At 34.1% G+C, this 18411-nt stretch overlaps 2 protein-coding genes across 2 annotated transcripts in view; both read left to right on the forward strand.

Annotated features, from left to right (window-relative positions):
- Positions 1-18411, forward strand: part of LOC127846175 (uncharacterized) — a 140803-nt gene that overhangs the window by 22051 nt on the left and 100341 nt on the right. The gene's annotated exons all lie outside the window — the stretch shown is intronic.
- On the forward strand, positions 5874-9591 carry LOC127844686 (uncharacterized). Its single transcript, XM_052375113.1, has 2 exons — positions 5874-7247; positions 8003-9591. The coding sequence occupies exons 1-2, from the start codon at positions 6474-6476 to the stop codon at positions 8912-8914; spliced, it is 1686 nt and encodes a 561-aa protein (XP_052231073.1). The 5' UTR covers positions 5874-6473; the 3' UTR covers positions 8915-9591.

Genomic DNA, 18411 nt, shown 5'->3' on the forward strand with positions numbered 1-18411 from the left:
ATACTACAACCAAACACGATACAAGGATCGTTAATTTTACTACAACCACCCACTATACTGGAGTCACTCATTAAACTGCCATCAATCATGATACCCGTGCCAATCATCATTCTACAATCAGTCATCATACTAGACTCAATCATCAAACGCAATCCGATCCCGGTAGTAAATTAGCATTTTCTACATGTAATTGCAATAGTACACTTAGTTATTATTTACACATAGTTATTATTTACACATGACAAACATTATTTGTATCATTAATAATTCTAGTCATTATTCACTTATCATTAATCTTCAAATCGCCAAAGTCACATGTTAAAATATATCGCTAAATAATAGCCTATATAAACCTGTTTTAGTTATTTTCATCGATTGTTTCGTTTGTGGGATTGAATTAGCAAATAACCAAATATTATCAATTTTGGTGTACAACGTCATCTGAGTGTATCTGTAAGCAGAGGTGTTTGTAAAACGTATATTTCCCCATACCCGAACAGGCACGAGTGGTTAATGCTGTTAATTACACATAGGTATGAATAAAGAAGCAAGTCAAATCAATATATTTTTTTTATTAAAATTTTCTGGACACATAATTTTTCAAAGACTAGTTAAAATATTACATTTTAATCCTTTACATTATTTACTAATGACAGTACCATAATGTAACTAAAAATTACGGAATGCATTGTATACGATAAGCAGATGTGGTTTAATTATAACTATCAGCCTGTTTAAAGGACTTTTTGTATTAACGGTTCTTAAATGAAATTATCATTTCCAAACGATACCTTTTAACGCTTTATTATCCAGTATCTCAAATATATTAAACATATCTGATTCGTAAATCGCATGTATTTCTTATACCGTATTGCATAGTATTTATCTGAAACAGTCAATTTGTTGCATTTGCATTTGGTTTAATAACACATCATAGTATTGCATATGCACATACATATACTAATTTTTTATTCCATACCACTTCCATCCAGCAACTCACATACAAAGACTATATGCTCATGGTACTACTAATGTAAAGTTGTATGCACCTTCTTTCGGAGGTTTTGCCTGTCCGTGCATTGTACACGTGTTACAAGTGTTCGTCCGCACACTAGTGCTTGTTTCTCCCGTGTCACTTCCACTTCAAAAATGGAAATGTATGAGAAGAGTGGGGGAAATATGTCGGTTAAGGCTCATGTGGGGAATCGTCTAGATACAGGGCTGACGGCAGCTAAACAACGAACAATGGGCGATCACAAAATGGTTGAATTTTCATGTCAATAGGGCAAACTATATCAATGTTAGGGGTCAAAATCAGCTTTTACTGAAATTGTATCGCCTTAATATTGAATTATCACTTGCAAATTATATAATTATTATGGAATTTAACTCTTCTTTTGTCGTTTTTTTCTTTTAATCAAATCAAGAAGTGAATGCATTTTAATACGCCCTAAGATAGTGTATGTTTGTATAGGACACATGCATTTCGGCTTATCCAAATAAATCACATGTGCATACACTTAACGCATACGAAACATGTACATGATGCACTCAATGGTGGTTAGATTGAGCAGAAAATATGAGCGTATTGTAAGAAATATAACGTATAACGTAAATCCTTATAAGGCCAAACGTTATGTATGTAAAATAATTTGAATTGGACTTACTTTGTAATATTCAACGTCGATTCTTTAAACATGTGATGAAACATATCAATGTTTAAGTGTAACAGTATTGAAGCTGAATACTTTTTTACATTGAATATACTAAACTTAAAGTGAAAAGTGCACGTATATTTCAGAATTACGTCGACGTTTAATAAAGCATTACACAGACAACACGCAGTACGTATCTGTGGCTTCGTTGATACAAAACCACGACATATCTTTGATGGAAATATACGCTACACCAGCAATTCATAGAGTAGACACAAAAAAGGACGGCAAAAGAAAGAAATCTGAATCAGTATTCACATACAAAGGTATGTTTTATATTGAACATGAATCTAAGCAAAGGATATTTATACAAGGTGAGCCAGGTAAAGGCAAATCAACATTTGCATCAAAATTGGTTCTAGATTGGTGCAATGAATGCATTTCTGCACGCGGGCCTACCAAGAAAGATACAGACTTTTGCGATACAGAAACCTTAAACGTATTTAAGTTTGTTTTCTACATTGCGTTACGTGACGCAAGGAATCAAAGAAAAGTTACAGATATGATTAAAAAACAAATAATTGAAAAAATATATTTTGATAAAGATGTTGACTCAGCTCATATTCTTCTACAGACCATTTTAGAAAAGGAAAAATGTCTTGTTGTGCAAGATGGTCTTGACGAATGGTCAGATCCCGAGAAAGAAGCTGGATTGCCCTTATTAGCCGCTTCTCTCCAGTCCATAGTTCTTATTACAACAAGGCCATGGAAAATGTCTGACGATCGTTTAAAGAATTCACAGGTTGATTGTCTTCTAGAAATAGAAGGAGTTAAGGACTCATTTGTGCTCTGTAGAAAAGTACTAGATTGTCTCATCAGTGATGACCTGGACAGGAAAGTCGTGCGATTTACAAGGTATATACATGATAACGGACTTGCCGGGTTGTTAGCAACACCGATGCTTATCACACTTATAGTGTGTCTGTGGGTAGACAATACATATTTGACAGGGTCTTCGTGCCAAATATATACTATTATGATTGAAGGAATGCTTAAAAAGGCCGACACTCAAACTGAATATTTTCAGGATCCTCCATTCCAGTGTTTCAATAACACAAAACATATCAAACCTAATTTGAAGCAAATTGAATCTTTATCAAAAGCAGCATTTTATCTGCTATTAAATATTGAAAGAGAAAATGCATTAGTATTTAGCGAAGCTGATATCTTGAAACATATCTCGATAGAAGAAAAGATGTTTGCGATAACATCAGGCATTTTATCAGAAAGAACAGTTTCAACATTGTCTTACAGGCCGTCGACATGCTCGTTCTTCCACACAAGTGTACAGGAATTTCTGGCGGCAATTCATATTGCAAGCAATGTAAAACTCATTCATGATGTGATTGTTCCGTATTTTCATTGTCATCAAAATGCATGGTTTGAAATATCTCACGTTTTTAAATTTCTCTGCGGACTCAATATTAATGCTGCAAATATTCTCTCGCGCGCAATTGATGAGTGTCAACAGCAATTGTATGATTGTAAACATTCAATTTGTATGCTCACTGTATGTCAAATGCAGGATATTGTCACCTCTGGTTTTATGGAGGCATCATTCAACAATATAAGAGTTGATGATATACCCCTGCGTCTTAGTCATTTTAGTTTTAACAATCAAGACAAATCAGACAGTTTAAAGGTTATTCTTTCAAAAAACAAATTTAATGTCCGCAGCATTAATTCTTTAACACATTTTGATGACGCATTTGACGTGTTATCATATCCCAATCTAGAAGACCTACATGTTCACTCATCAATGCATGTAACATCCATGAGTCTTGGCGAGATGAGCAAATTAGAACATCTCGTTCTCAGATGTATTTGTGAGAGTCTGGATCTGTCCGCTAGTGACAGTCTAAAACATATTGATATCGGTGAACAGGTCACTTTGTTACCAAATGCATTTCACGGTGTTCATAACCTTGCAAGTATTAGCTTACGATGCAAATATAATGAGCTTGATTTGTCAGACAATCCTAATTTGACGTACGTTTATTTGGGGGAACAAGTAACTGTGATGCCATATGCGTTGCGTTCTCTTCATGTGTTGGAAAGTTTACACTTATGGTGCAAATGTGATGGTCTAGACCTATCTGCTTGCAAACGTTTAAAGTGGATTACTCTCAGTAAACAGACTACTTTGTTACCCTATACATTACATGATCTTCATGAACTCAAGAGTATCACATTAAACAGCGAATGTGATGGACTGGACCTGTCTTTGTGCCACAACCTAACACAGATTAGTCTTGACAATCAGGTGACATTAATACCAAACTCACTGCATGATCTGCATAACCTGGAGTTCATTACTTTAGGCTGTAAATATGACGGACTTGACTTGTCTTCGTGTCACAATCTGAAGCATATTGATCTAGTTGAACAGGTCACATTGATGCCAAACTCGCTGGCGTGATCTGCATAACCTAGAGCTCATAACATTAAGCTGCAAATATGACGGACTTGATTTGTCTTCGTGTCACAATCTAAAGCACATTGCTCTACTTGAAGATGTGACATTGATATCAAACTCACTGCGTGATCTGCATAACCTGGAGTACATTTCTTTACGCTGCAAATACGACGGGCTTGACTTTTCATCGTGTAACAAGCTGAAGCACATTGATTTAGTTGAACAAGTGACATTAATACCAAACTCACTGTATGATCTTAATAACCTGGAGTTTATTGAATTAGGCTGCAAATATGACGGACTTGACTTGTCTTCTTGTCACAATCTAAAGCACATTGGTCTACGTGATCAAGTGACATTGATACAAAACTCACTGAATGATCTTCACAACCTTGAATTCATTAAATTAAGCTGCCAATATGACGGACTTGAATTGTCATTGTATTACAATTTAAAGCATGTTGATCTAGCTGATCAGGTGACATTGATTCAAAACTCTCTGCATGATCTTCATAACCTTGAGTACATTTCTGTTGGCTGCAAATACGACAGACTTGACTTGTCTTCGTGTCACAATCTAAAGCACATTAGTCTAGGTGAACTGGTGAAATTGATACCAAGCTCACTGCATGGTCTGCATAACATGGAACACATTGCATTAGGCTGCAAATATGATAGGCTTGACTTGTCATCGTGTCATAAGCTGAGGCACATGTTTCTAGTTGAACAGGTGACAATGATACCAAACTCGCTGCCTGATCTGCATAACCTGGAGTACATTGCATTATATTGCAAATATGACGGACTTGACTTGTCCTCGTGTCACAATATAAAGCATATTTATTTACTTGAGCAGGTAACATTGACACCAAACTCACTGCGTGATCTGCATAACCTAGAGTTCATTACATTGTACTGCAAATATGACAGACTTGACTTGTCTTCTTGTCCCAATCTTAAGCATATTGATCTGTTTAAACATGTTACACTGACACCAAACTCACTGCCTGATCTGCATAACCTGGAGTACATTTTATTGAAATGCAAATATGACTTACTTGACTTGTCTGCGTGTCACAATCTAAAGCACATTGCTCTAGCTGAACATGTGACAATGACACCAAACTCACTGCGTGATCTGCTAAACCTAGAATTCATTTTATTGAACTGCAAATATGACGGACTTGACTTGTCCTCGTGTCACAATATAAAGCATATTGATTTACGTGAGCAGGTAACATTGACACCAAACTCACTGCGTGATCTGCATAACCTAGAGTTCATTACATTGTACTGCAAATATGACAGATTTGACTTGTCTTCTTGTCCCAATCTAAAGCACATTGCTCTAGCTGAACATGTGACAATGACACCAAACTCACTGCGTGATCTGCTAAACCTAGAATTCATTTTATTGAACTGCAAATATGACGGACTTGACTTGTCTTCGTGTCGAAACATAAAGCATATTGATCTAGATGAACATGTGACATTGACACCAAACTCACTGCGTGATCTGCGTAACCTGGAGTACATTGAATTATTCTGCAAATATGACGGACTTGACTTGACTGCGTGTCACAATCTTAAGCACATTGACTTACGTGTCCAGGTGACATTGATACCAAACTCACTGCATGGTTTTTTTAACCTAGAGTTCATTACATTATGTTGCAAATATGACGCACTTGACTTGTCCTCGTGTCACAATATAAAGCATATTGATTTACGTGAGCAGTTAACATTGACACCAAACTCACTGCGTGATCTGCATAACATAGAGTTCATTACATTGTACTGCAAATATGACGGACTTGACTTGTCTTCGTGTCGAAACATAAAGCATATTGATCTAGATGAACATGTTACATTGACACCAAACTCACTGCCTGATCTGCATAACCTGGAGTACATTTCATTGAAATGCAAATATGACGGACTTGACCTGTCTGCGTGTCACAATCTAAAGCACATTGCTCTAGCTGAACATGTGACAATGACACCAAACTCACTGCGTGATCTGCTAAACCTAGAATTCATTTTATTGAACTGCAAATATGACGGACTTGACTTGTCGAAACATAAAGCATATTGATCTAGATGAACATGTGACATTGACACCATACTCACTGCGTGATCTGCGTAACCTGTAGTACATTGAATTATTCTGCAAATATGACGGACTTGACTTGACTGCGTGTCACAATCTTAAGCACATTGACTTACGTGTCCAGGTGACATTGATACCAAACTCACTGCATGGTTTTTTTAACCTAGAGTTAATTACATCATGTTGCAAATATGACGCACTTGACTTATCTTCGTGTCACAAGCTGAAGGAGATGTTTCTAGTAAAACAAGTGACATTGATAACAAACTCACTGCATGATCTTTATAACCTACATTTCATTGCATTAGATTGCAAATATGACGGACTTGACTTGTCCTCGTGTCACAATATAAAGCATATTGATTTGCGTAAGCAGGTAACATTGACACCAAACTCACTGCTAAATCTGCATAACCTAGAGTTCATTACATTGTACTGCAAATATGACAGACTTGACTTGTCTTCGTGTCCCAATCTTAAGCATATTAATCTGTTTAAACATGTTACATTGACACCAAACTCACTGCCTGATCTGCATAACCTGGAGTACATTTCATTGTACTGCAAATATGACAGACTTGACTTGTCTTCGTGTCCCAATCTTAAGCATATTAATCTGTTTAAACATGTTACATTGACACCAAACTCACTGCCTGATCTGCATAACCTGGAGTACATTTCATTGTACTGCAAATATGACGGACTTGACTTGTCTTCGTGTCGAAACATAAAGCATATTGATCTAGATGAACATGTTACATTGACACCAATCTCACTGCCTGATCTGCATAACCTGGAGTACATTTCATTGTACTGCAAATATGACGGACTTGACTTGTCTTCGTGTCGAAACATAAAGCATATTGATCTAGATGAACATGTGACATTGACACCAAACTCACTGCGTGATCTGCGTAACCTGGAGTACATTGAATTATTCTGCAAATATGACGGACTTGACTTGACTGCGTGTCACAATCTCAAGCACATTGACTTACGTGTCCAGGTGACATTGATATCAAACTCACTGCATGGTTTTTTTAACCTAGAGTTCATTACATTATGTTGCAAATATGACGCACTTGACTTATCTTCGTGTCACAAGCTGAAGGAGATGTTTCTAGTAAAAAAAGTGACATTGATAACAAACTCACTGCATGATCTTTATAACCTACATTTCATTACATTAGATTGCAAATATGACGGACTTGACTTGTCCTCGTGTCACAATATAAAGCATATTGATTTACGTGAGCAGGTAACATTGAAACCAAACTCACTGCGTGATCTGCATAACCTAGAGTTCATTACATTGTACTGCAAATATGACGGACTTGACTTGTCTTCGTGTCGAAACATAAAGGATATTGATCTAGATGAACATATACATTGACACCAAACTCACTGCCTGATCTGCATAATCTGGAGTACATTTCATTGTACTGCAAATATGACGGACTTGACTTGTCTTCGTGTCACAATCTAAAGCACATTGCTCTAGCTGAACATGTGACAATGACACCAAACTCACTGCGTGATCTGCTAAACCTAGAATTCATTTTATTGAACTGCAAATATGACGGACTTGACTTGTCTTCGTGTCGAAACATAAAGCATATTGATCTAGATGAACATGTGACATTGACACCAAACTCACTGCGTGATCTGCGTAACCTGGAGTACATTGAATTATTCTGCAAATATGACGGACTTGACTTGACTGCGTGTCACAATCTTAAGCACATTGACTTACGTGTCCAGGTGACATTGATACCAAACTCACTGCATGGTTTTTTTAACCTAGAGTTCATTACATTATGTTGCAAATATGACGCACTTGACTTATCTTCGTGTCACAAGCTGAAGGAGATGTTTCTAGTAAAACAAGTGACATTGATAACAAACTCACTGCATGATCTTTATAACCTACATTTCATTACATTAGATTGCAAATATGACGGACTTGACTTGTCCTCGTGTCACAATATAAAGCATATTGATTTACGTGAGCAGTTAACATTGACACCAAACTCACTGCGTGATCTGCATAACCTAGAGTTCATTAAATTGTACTGCAAATATGACGGACTTGACTTGTCTTCGTGTCGAAACATAAAGCATATTGATCTAGATGAACATGTTACATTGACACCAAACTCACTGCCTGATCTGCATAACCTGGAGTACATTTCATTGTACTGCAAATATGACGGACTTGACTTGTCTTCGTGTCGAAACATAAAGCATATTGATCTAGATGAACATGTTACATTGACACCAAACTCACTGCCTGATCTGCATAACCTGGAGTACATTTCATTGTACTGCAAATATGACGGACTTGACTTGTCTGCGTGTCACAATCTAATGCACATTGCTCTAGCTGAACATGTGACAATGACACCAAATTCACTGCGTGATCTGCTAAACCTAGAATTCATTTCATTGTACTGCAAATATGACGGACTTGACTTGTCTTCGTGTCGAAACATAAAGCATATTGATCTAGATGAACATGTGGCATTGACACCAAACTCACTGCGTGATCTGCGTAACCTGGAGTACATTGAATTATTCTGCAAATATGACGGACTTGACTTGTCTGCGTGTCACAATCTAAACCATATTGATCTTGTTTTATACACAAGAAGGGCAAAGATAAGTAAAATGTAAAGTAGAACTAACAGTTTTATTTAAATATTGAGGTTTTTGCACAGGTAGTTATGTTTGTGTACCTTTCAAATGGTCGGATGCTTTTATTTTAAATCAGTTGTTAATATAAGGGGCCTTTTTCACAGATTTTGGCGTGTTTTGAAGTTTGTCATTAAATGATTTATATTGATAAATGTAAACATTGGATCTAAAAAAGCTCCAGTAAAAAATTAAGAATAAAATTTAAAAAATAAGAAAAGGTAATCCTCAGCAGGACTCGAACCACTGACCCCTGGAGTCCTGGAGTTAAAAGGCTACCACTTATACCACTCGACCATCCTTCTTGATACAATACCAGACGTATTTTATACTTTATCTAATCAATCCTCGTAGTTTTTCAAAATATAACAACAACAGATCTCTCCAAATTATTAATTCGTTTCGTGTTGCAACGCTTTATAATTTTCGGGTTTTTAAATCGTCAAAAGATGCATATAATGGCTATTTTAGAGCATGGTAAATGTTCAGTAATACTGTTTCCTCACATATATCATATCTAAAACGAAAATTTGCGAATCTGAAACAACTTTTTGAAATTTTGTCAATTTACCCAAACGTGAAAAGGCCCCTTTAAGTATTTATCTACACGACCTGACCATTTATCTAATTTTACATTATTTGCATGTACTTCTTAATATATATATATATATATATATATATATATATATATATATATATATATATATATATATATATATATCCTTTGTATCCTTTTTGAAACTGATGTATAACAGAAAAAGTTTCGTTTCCTGATCAAATGTCGTACTTTTAAGGAAATTAATTGATTGTTTCATTTCATCGATATCAACGTTCGCTAGTGTGTTTACAGTATTTGTAAATAAAAGTGTATGTATTAACTATACTTTATCACTGGCAGAGGTTTATCCAAGTGAAAGAATTTTGTTTGTCGTAAAATGTTTGTGTTCTGTACATAATGGACCAATATTGTATTGGTGTAAATAAATCCCCAATTGCATACATTTACAATTCTTTACAATATGCAATTATATAAATTAATATATACCATTTAAAGCATTTTAATGTAAAGTACAATTGTGTAATGTGTAATTGAAGTTTAAGGATATTGTGTTACCTGAACGAACAAGGGTTAGATCACAGTTGCACCATTAATCGTAACAAGTGTTAGTTCTAGTAATACACGACCCTCTAAACTGAAATGTTAAGCTGATCTAAATAACGGGAATTCTCCTCTTAAATATCATGCATGTTATTTAAATTTTAATTCCCATGAACATATGACAGACAATGTAAACACTAATATATAAATGATTAATAACACGTCCGATTCGATTTAATTTTGGTTGATGGTTCCTTTTTCCGCCGGCACCTTGTGTGTTACTATAATATACTAGTTGTTGTTATCTTGCAAAACATACTGTATTGTATTTTAGCTTGTACTTAATTAAGCTTCATATATCTTTTGAAATGATCGCACATATCTGATTTTTTATATTTTTTCTTAAAAAGAACAAAAACAACTTCTTTAATTTCCTCGTATTGCGTCGAAGCAACTGAAATCTCTCAAAAGGTTTTTCCTGTTTAATCCTCCTTTATCTACTAGTGTATAATATAATGTAGTTTTTATTTAAATTTCAGACATTTACAGCAGTAGTACACCAAACTTTTAAATGTAACACGATACGTTTTATAATACATATTTTTATTTTCTGTCTGTTTATGAAACGATAAATTGTTTTTATTACATAAAATAAAAAAATGCTATTCTTTACTCGATATACGTTTTTTGAATGTGTGAGTAGCTATACAGTTTGTAGAATAAATGTTTATTAATGTGCATGTGTAGTGTATGTTGATAAGCAATGTTACACAGCTGTAGGAAAACGAAATACATGTTAACCATGTTCCTAGACCTAGACATATTTGACATCTGTTTTGTACAGCTGTATTTGTTTAAACATATGCATACACGTCGATATTCATAGTATTATTTGTATAAAAATGCTGCATACCCGAGTCGTTTTATTTTCAACTGGCTGTGTTTTACTACTATCTTAAATGTGTAATTGCAAAATTATTTATAGAATATGATGTGCAAATAAATAAGTATTAATGTACTTGAATATGTTCATGCAATAAGTCCAATTATTATCAGTATTTAATGTTCTTGCCAAACACACGATAGGCTTTTGAATGTTCTTAATGTGCTTATGTTTATAGGAAGATTGAGGGCCAATTATATGACAACATTCAAAAACTGTTCCAGATAATTATGCGGTTTCAATACACTCTAAAACACGAATAAAATGATATACTAATGATGTGAGCAAATGTTTGAATTATTACTCTAATTTTCATGTCAATCGATAATTAATTTGTAAATGTCGTCGCTCTATAAACAAAAATTAAAGTCAAAATATGTACATGTAAATTATGTTGTATAAACATGTTTTATTGCACTCATTTGATAAAACTTCGTAAAAGAAATACTAAGCGAAAGGTTTTATGTTATGCTTCCTGTCGATGTATAAACAGGTGCTCTATAATATTCTATATATAAATGTGTTGGAAAAGAAAAACCTTAACAGTTGACAATTTGTTTTATGTGTAAAATGTCGTGCAATAATCGTGATCACATTCGTGTAACTTACGTGTAATAATGCATTGCATTAACGTTTAAAATAATGTTATTTCATCAATCATCATTTGACGTCTAGTATAAATGTTTAATCGTCTTATAATATAAAATGTGTCAAGATGTGCCAACATGATGCCGAACCTTTAGATTCTTTCACTTTCAATATTTTATATTTATACTTTTTGTTCTGCTGACAAACTGCTTAAAATAATTGCATCTGCATTCAAGTATACTGTATGTTGTAGTGCGACAATTTAAGTCGATTCCAATGGTTTTAATCATGCTTAAATGTTCACAGTTGATTATGCATGTGTTTGTGATTATTGGGGACACATTTTCAACTCTGAGTTTATTGTAAATGTTAAATATATAAACGCAAAATATTCCGTATTATTTGTCAACATGTAAGCTGATTGTATACGTTTTAATAAGTACCATTCATCAATCATCTGCTTTTAGCTCTTAGGTTTTTTAAAAGCATAGTGTCAATGTACGTGTGTCTGAGACAATTTGAACAGGAAAATGAATTTCAAACGTTTGTTAAGATCACATCCACCCCACAGTGATTACAATGATTACCTTTTTCCATTTTTAAATAAATCAATCAGGTTATGTATTCAATTGCATATTTTAAAAGCTGTCAGTTTTTCTAAAATTAAAGTAAATTGCAAGTGTTTTTGATAATATTTATTTCGATATTCGTGAATTTTGTAATTTATTATTAATTAATGTATAGTTCAAGTATTTTTTGACGTTTTAAGTTTAACAAAGACAGCTTGGGCAGATCCGTATTTGAATATTTATTTAACTTTCATTGTGTTTTATGATGATGAATTTCGACGATGGTATTAAAAATGTATAAAATACATATTATTAAAATAACAAATAAATTTTAGCATTTGGCAATATTTTTAAGAACATAGTTTCGTATTTTGAACTTTTAAAGAAGTGCTTGTTACTTTGGAGTCTTTGTGGCAGATAGTATGTGTTTAAACAAAATGATGCCTAAACTATTCAAAATATTTTAAGATAAGCTATAGTCCAACTGAACATTTTTAACACATTTTTAATCAACAATACATTAAAGACAACATACTTACGAACTGTGTTGTTGAGATGTTTTTAGTCTTTTGTTTGTTCAAACGAAACTAATGAAACATGCAAATTATGTTTGACATGATCATTATTATACAATACGTGTTATAGAAATGCAATTATAGTCACAGCGTTACGTTTAAAATGTTTTTGTTTCTAATTTACACGACTTACGAGGGTAAGTTTTTTTGATGATTAAAACGTACGAATGAAATGTCGAATTTCAATTCTCTAGTTTGGTAAGAAGAGAACAACTAATTGTATTAATTATTATTAAAAATGTAAGAAATAGAGCTGATTGTGTTTCATCGATGAAACATATTTATGATCTTTCTGACAGCTACAAGTACATCCGTGATAATACCCCGGATGTACTTGTAGAGGCTGTATGATTGTTTGGATCGGAGGACTGGGCAGGGGTTGCTTCACGATATGACCGTCGGAGCAAATGTTTTCTGGTACCGGCACTACTTCCAGTTCTTGCTGAAGCAAAATAAATGTTTTTTGAAAACATGATGTTGACTTTCAGTCTGAATTCGTTTGCATTGCATAAATTATCTTTAACTTCGTACGATTTTGCAGCAAAACGTATAAGATAAACGTGTAAAGCCAGTACGCACGTATATATATAGACATTATACACGTCTATCAAATTATTAAAACGGTTCGTGTAAGCGTCCGGAAATATGTTAATGCATTTGAAATAAGAAACGAAAAAAAAACGTTTCTTAACTGAACATTAAATCATATAGAGAGTTAGATGGATAGCACGTTTACAGTAGTTTATATTCCTAAAGTAAATCAGTTTTTGTCCAGTAAAAGATTCAAAAATATACCAGGTAGGTCGGTCAAACATTTTTTATAAACTTTTGTTTATTCTTTCCCACTTTATATCAGGTATCTGCAATGACAGAAATCTCTTTGTAACTTATTTTCCCTTATATGTTAAAGCACAGTTTGCAAATATAATAGAACGTAGCAAATTAAAAGAAAAACAAAAACACAACTGAACTTGAAATACCAAAAATATATATATAATTGTATGGTCGACCTACAAAACTACTGTCGATCGGGTTAGTGAGAACAATTGATCAACGCCTATTCATCAAGCATCACACTTACCGTGTTTTCGTTACTCAAAAATGTTTCACGCTGTCGGCGTTACGCTTCCGTCGACGACGACATTAGCAGCAAGCGATGATGCAGATGATGATGACGACGGTACCAAGAATTAATCCTGGAAATCATAATTTCAAAGAAGCCACGCTCTAAAAAAACGAGCTTAACGCATAAACGTTAAGTCTCGTCGCAGATTAGCCTGTGCAGTCCTCAAGGGCTAATTAGGGAAGACACTTTCCGCTTGTATTAAAACCTCCTTGCAAAAAAGTATCTTCGAAACGAAAATCAAGTCTTGGCGGACAATGTCGTACCCAATTAGCCCAATTGGATGTATTTACAATTTATTCAGTTTCCTCTGAAGTTTGGAATCTCACGCGGCATCATTTTAACTTAAGGTATTTAACCAACCAAAAAAATATCAATTAGTTAATAAGTTTTTTTTTATTTTTAATTATGTTATTACATTTATTTTATATCAATTTTCTACTGACAAAAATGTTGATTTAATCAGAAGCCAATGCGCACACAATACGTCTTAAATACAAGCATTGACTACCAATAAACAATCAGCCTTAGTACCCGTAGAATAACCGCACGGATGTTGCCGCGGAAATAAAATTCCTCTCTGAATTTATATGTATATAAATGAGTTAATACACAAGATCACAGTTGAAAATCTTTCGGTAACAACTTAACAGCTCTTATTTGAAATTCGACCACATTTTTCTGAGTCTTGTGAGCAAATAAGTTAGAAGTGCTGGGTCCTCACATAATGCAGCCTAAGGCCCGGAAGGACCTCATAAAATCGGAAAAACACACGCATGGCGTACTTGTTCCTTGTGCATTTCATCCATGCAGTTTGTGGTTGTGGTCCAAAATTATGTGTTATTCGTTCAACATTCCCATGCCAAACACTATACCATTTCGCAATAACAATCCCAATAACAAAGCCATAGTATTTAAGGTGTTGTTATTAAAACGAAAAACTTCTAGTTTTAGTAATATGTGCTCTTCATGCAAAATACATCACGAATATACAGATGTCAAGTACAACTGTAAGAAAGATATTTATTTAGCCAACGAGTCCAATATTTACAGTGCATAAGCAAAACACGGTCTAAACTGTAATGTCAATTTAGCGCATTGGTTGGTACGCGTTAAATCTCCATTCCCGTTGCACGTGATTTTGGTTGGTGGCCACCATACCGGACAGGCGGGTTTTCATCCGTGTACTCCGCCCCACCCCCCACCACAACAAAAGACCACACCCAAATTAAAAATATATTTCGGTAAAAAAACAAATGGCTGAAAATTGAAGCTTTACTTGTAAATTCGTCCCAACTTTCGTGAGTCAAATAGTTAATTAGTTAAGAGTGCTGGGACACATTCTGGGTCCTCACATAATGCAGCCTAAGAACCTCATTAACTTCAAAATACACACAAACACGCATCCGGGCTGAACTACTACTAAAGGCGCCTGGATAACCCATACGGTCTACTCGATTTAGTTACGTCGTTTGTAAGCCGGTTTTTACTGACTGATAACGCATTTACCACACATATCACATGAGCCACTTCCACAAGTTTATCTCGACTTGTTCCGAGGCCAAGTAAGTACGATCGACGCAGTGACATTACAAATTATTTCGAGTATAACTTGAGATAAAGATTTGGTAAACTATTACATTGGCAAGATATCCTTATTGAGTACATATCAAAAGTGTAACAAGTTAACATTCCTCATTAGGTTTTGTTAAGTCAAGCATAGAAAACATACATTTTCAATTTAGCAACTTAAACCTATCCATTGCATAAGAAAACACTAGTTTCCCGGTTGTTTCAGGATAATAACAACATCTTCCCTAGATTTGCGATATATAATATTATGTAACATAATAAATTGTCTATTTAAAAAAAACGTTGTGTAACTCGTCCGCCTCATAGATTGCCCTATATTGCATTGCTGTTATTAAAATATCTAGTATCGCGACTTTATTATTTACTCATGCACGATAAAAAAATGATTATGACACGTATGTTTAGATTTATAACATTTGAACTGGATAACAAAATACTGCAGTGCGTTCGTACACCTTCAGCAAACGCAACTAATAAAGGCTTAATAGTCCGGCATGACATGGCCGATTAACGTCATCGTGACGATTGTATTATGCGATGTGAACTATTAATAAACATTTTACCCGACATTCTTAACCACGAACGCACAAGTGTGTAACGAAACATATCTTCATTATTACGCTTGCGATATCCGATCTTTAAAAATTGTTACATAAAGAAACACGTTCAGCAGAAACACGTTCAGCCTTAATATAATTTTGATGTTAACAAAATGGACGTTTGACAGATATCTTTAATTAAAATTGCATTAAATCATTCCATTTTGACTAAATATGATAGTATCTTTAAGGAAGCTAAATTCAATCATTTATTGAATGTAATATATTTTGTACATTGATAGCATTTCTAATTAATACAATTGAAACCTGGCTTTACTTGTCCATAACACAAACATAAGCATTTTTTCTTTATATAAAACTAGCTTAAGGTAACACAAATGTTATCCGGAAAATATGTCTGAAGTGTAAGTATTCTTTTCATTCATGGCGCTATTCAATAGCTGCTATCATGTTGTGTATAATGTTGTGTAGTGTTTGTTGTCTTGTATTGCATAGGCATTTTGCTCTTTATTCATATATGAGATGCATTTTATTTCTTAAGAAAAGGTCGAATCAGCAGGGTACACAATGTACACCATCTGTCAAGATTTAAAAAGGAATTGCATAATTGTCGTTAGAACAAGTCTACGTCGGCCATATCTGATAAGGTTATATGTACACATCTCTTCCTTTGGACTCACAAAAACATCGTCCGGAATGTATAATCCAAAACACACTTCTGCTTTGCTTCTTCTTTCTTTAATAAGTTTCTTCATCTGAGCTTTTAATATGTCGTCATCGTAGTTATTCACAATAAGCTAAAAGAAGTACACATATTATGTTAAAGAAAATAGGTCGTTATTTTTTCGGAGATCTGACATTTTGATTTCAGTCGTCTAATTATTCCGTATACAAAATTATATTTAATATTTTACTTATTATAAAGATAATGTTAAATATTTTTAATTCTGACTCGGTAACTAAATAACTAAAATATACCTTATACGTTATTTGTTTTTAACGATGTTATTTTTTAACGATTTTTATTTAGTAAATAATAATGAATATTAAAGTTAAAAGCGCATAGTCTATTATAATACGATACCTTTTTTAATGATGAATCGGGGCCCATTTTGGTCAGGTACACCCCAATCCCAAATGCACCGTCGGCCTTTTTGAGTTCTAGGGACTCCAGGATTTTATGGGCCGATTCCACATAAGTGGGGTGATGCAAAAGAACTAAAAAAGTAAGAAAACAAAGTTATAAAATGGTCCTCTGTATTCAAGTTTAATACCGTGTATTACCCATATGAACATAACCCCTTCTTAAGCGTTTAGCACGAATGTTTAGACTTCAAAAACCATGGTCAGACATAAGACAGTATGCATCAGTTTAAGGAATAAGTAATAGTAAATGTTGTATTAACATTTTCATTGAATGTTAGATCAAGATAATTCATTTGGATTGACCTTAAAATAATTTTGCGGAACGTCGATAATTTAAAGAAAATGCATGTATTATAGTATTCTACGGGTCGTGTTTTAATAATCAACGTTTTGCATGATCTTGTTATTGGTTTTACATGCTTACCCATTTTTCTTTCTCGTTGATTCTGAAAATATTTTTTTTTATAAATTTAATAAATAAGACATATATATTTTTATTAATGTAAGACTTATGAGAAATATCATTAGTTACACTGTTAGTAACTGATGGTGTATCTGATATACCCCCTCAATAATTTCATACCATACAAGAGCGAAGCTCGAGTATAGTATGAAAGTACTGAGGGTGTATATCACATCAGTTACTAGCTGTGTAACGGTTATATCTCAACCGACAACTCGATTACTCGGGGTGTATGGACATTACTCGGGGTGTATGGTAAATACACCATGGTCACGTGACCGCTCTAAGCCAATCTGATTAGGTCATTTTTGTAGGAGGTGAGATATTTCCTCATACGATAAACAGCATGTGATATTTCAATCAGGTAGCACCGTTTCAAATGAAAATAAGTTATTACGCTATCCAAATAAACAATGATTAATAGCAATTACTCTAAGTTTTATTTCTAGCTCTATACTGCAAATTACATTTAAATTATTTAAATATTTAAAAACGGGATCATTAGGTACTTTGTCATCTTAATTCTTATCATCTAACATAAGCTTTATAAGCGTTTCTGAACCCTACCCTACCTGTTTCCTTCCGTGTCTTCTTTCATCTGCCGTATGTATAAATTTATATAAAAAATATCTAGGTTCACATACATTTTGTATATGAATAACCTGTTAATTTTATAAAAACCTCAAGGTTTATCCCAAGTCTCACTTTTGCCGGTAAAGCCCCAATCCATCCCGGTTTGCTAACGCCGGTCAACCGGCGAGAACCGGGATGATGCGTAGAATTTTTTTTAACGCGGTCACACTGTTTCCCGGTGCCGCCC

This window comes from Dreissena polymorpha, chromosome 9 (genome assembly GCF_020536995.1).
Source record: "Dreissena polymorpha isolate Duluth1 chromosome 9, UMN_Dpol_1.0, whole genome shotgun sequence".
NCBI lineage: Eukaryota > Metazoa > Mollusca > Bivalvia > Myida > Dreissenidae > Dreissena > Dreissena polymorpha.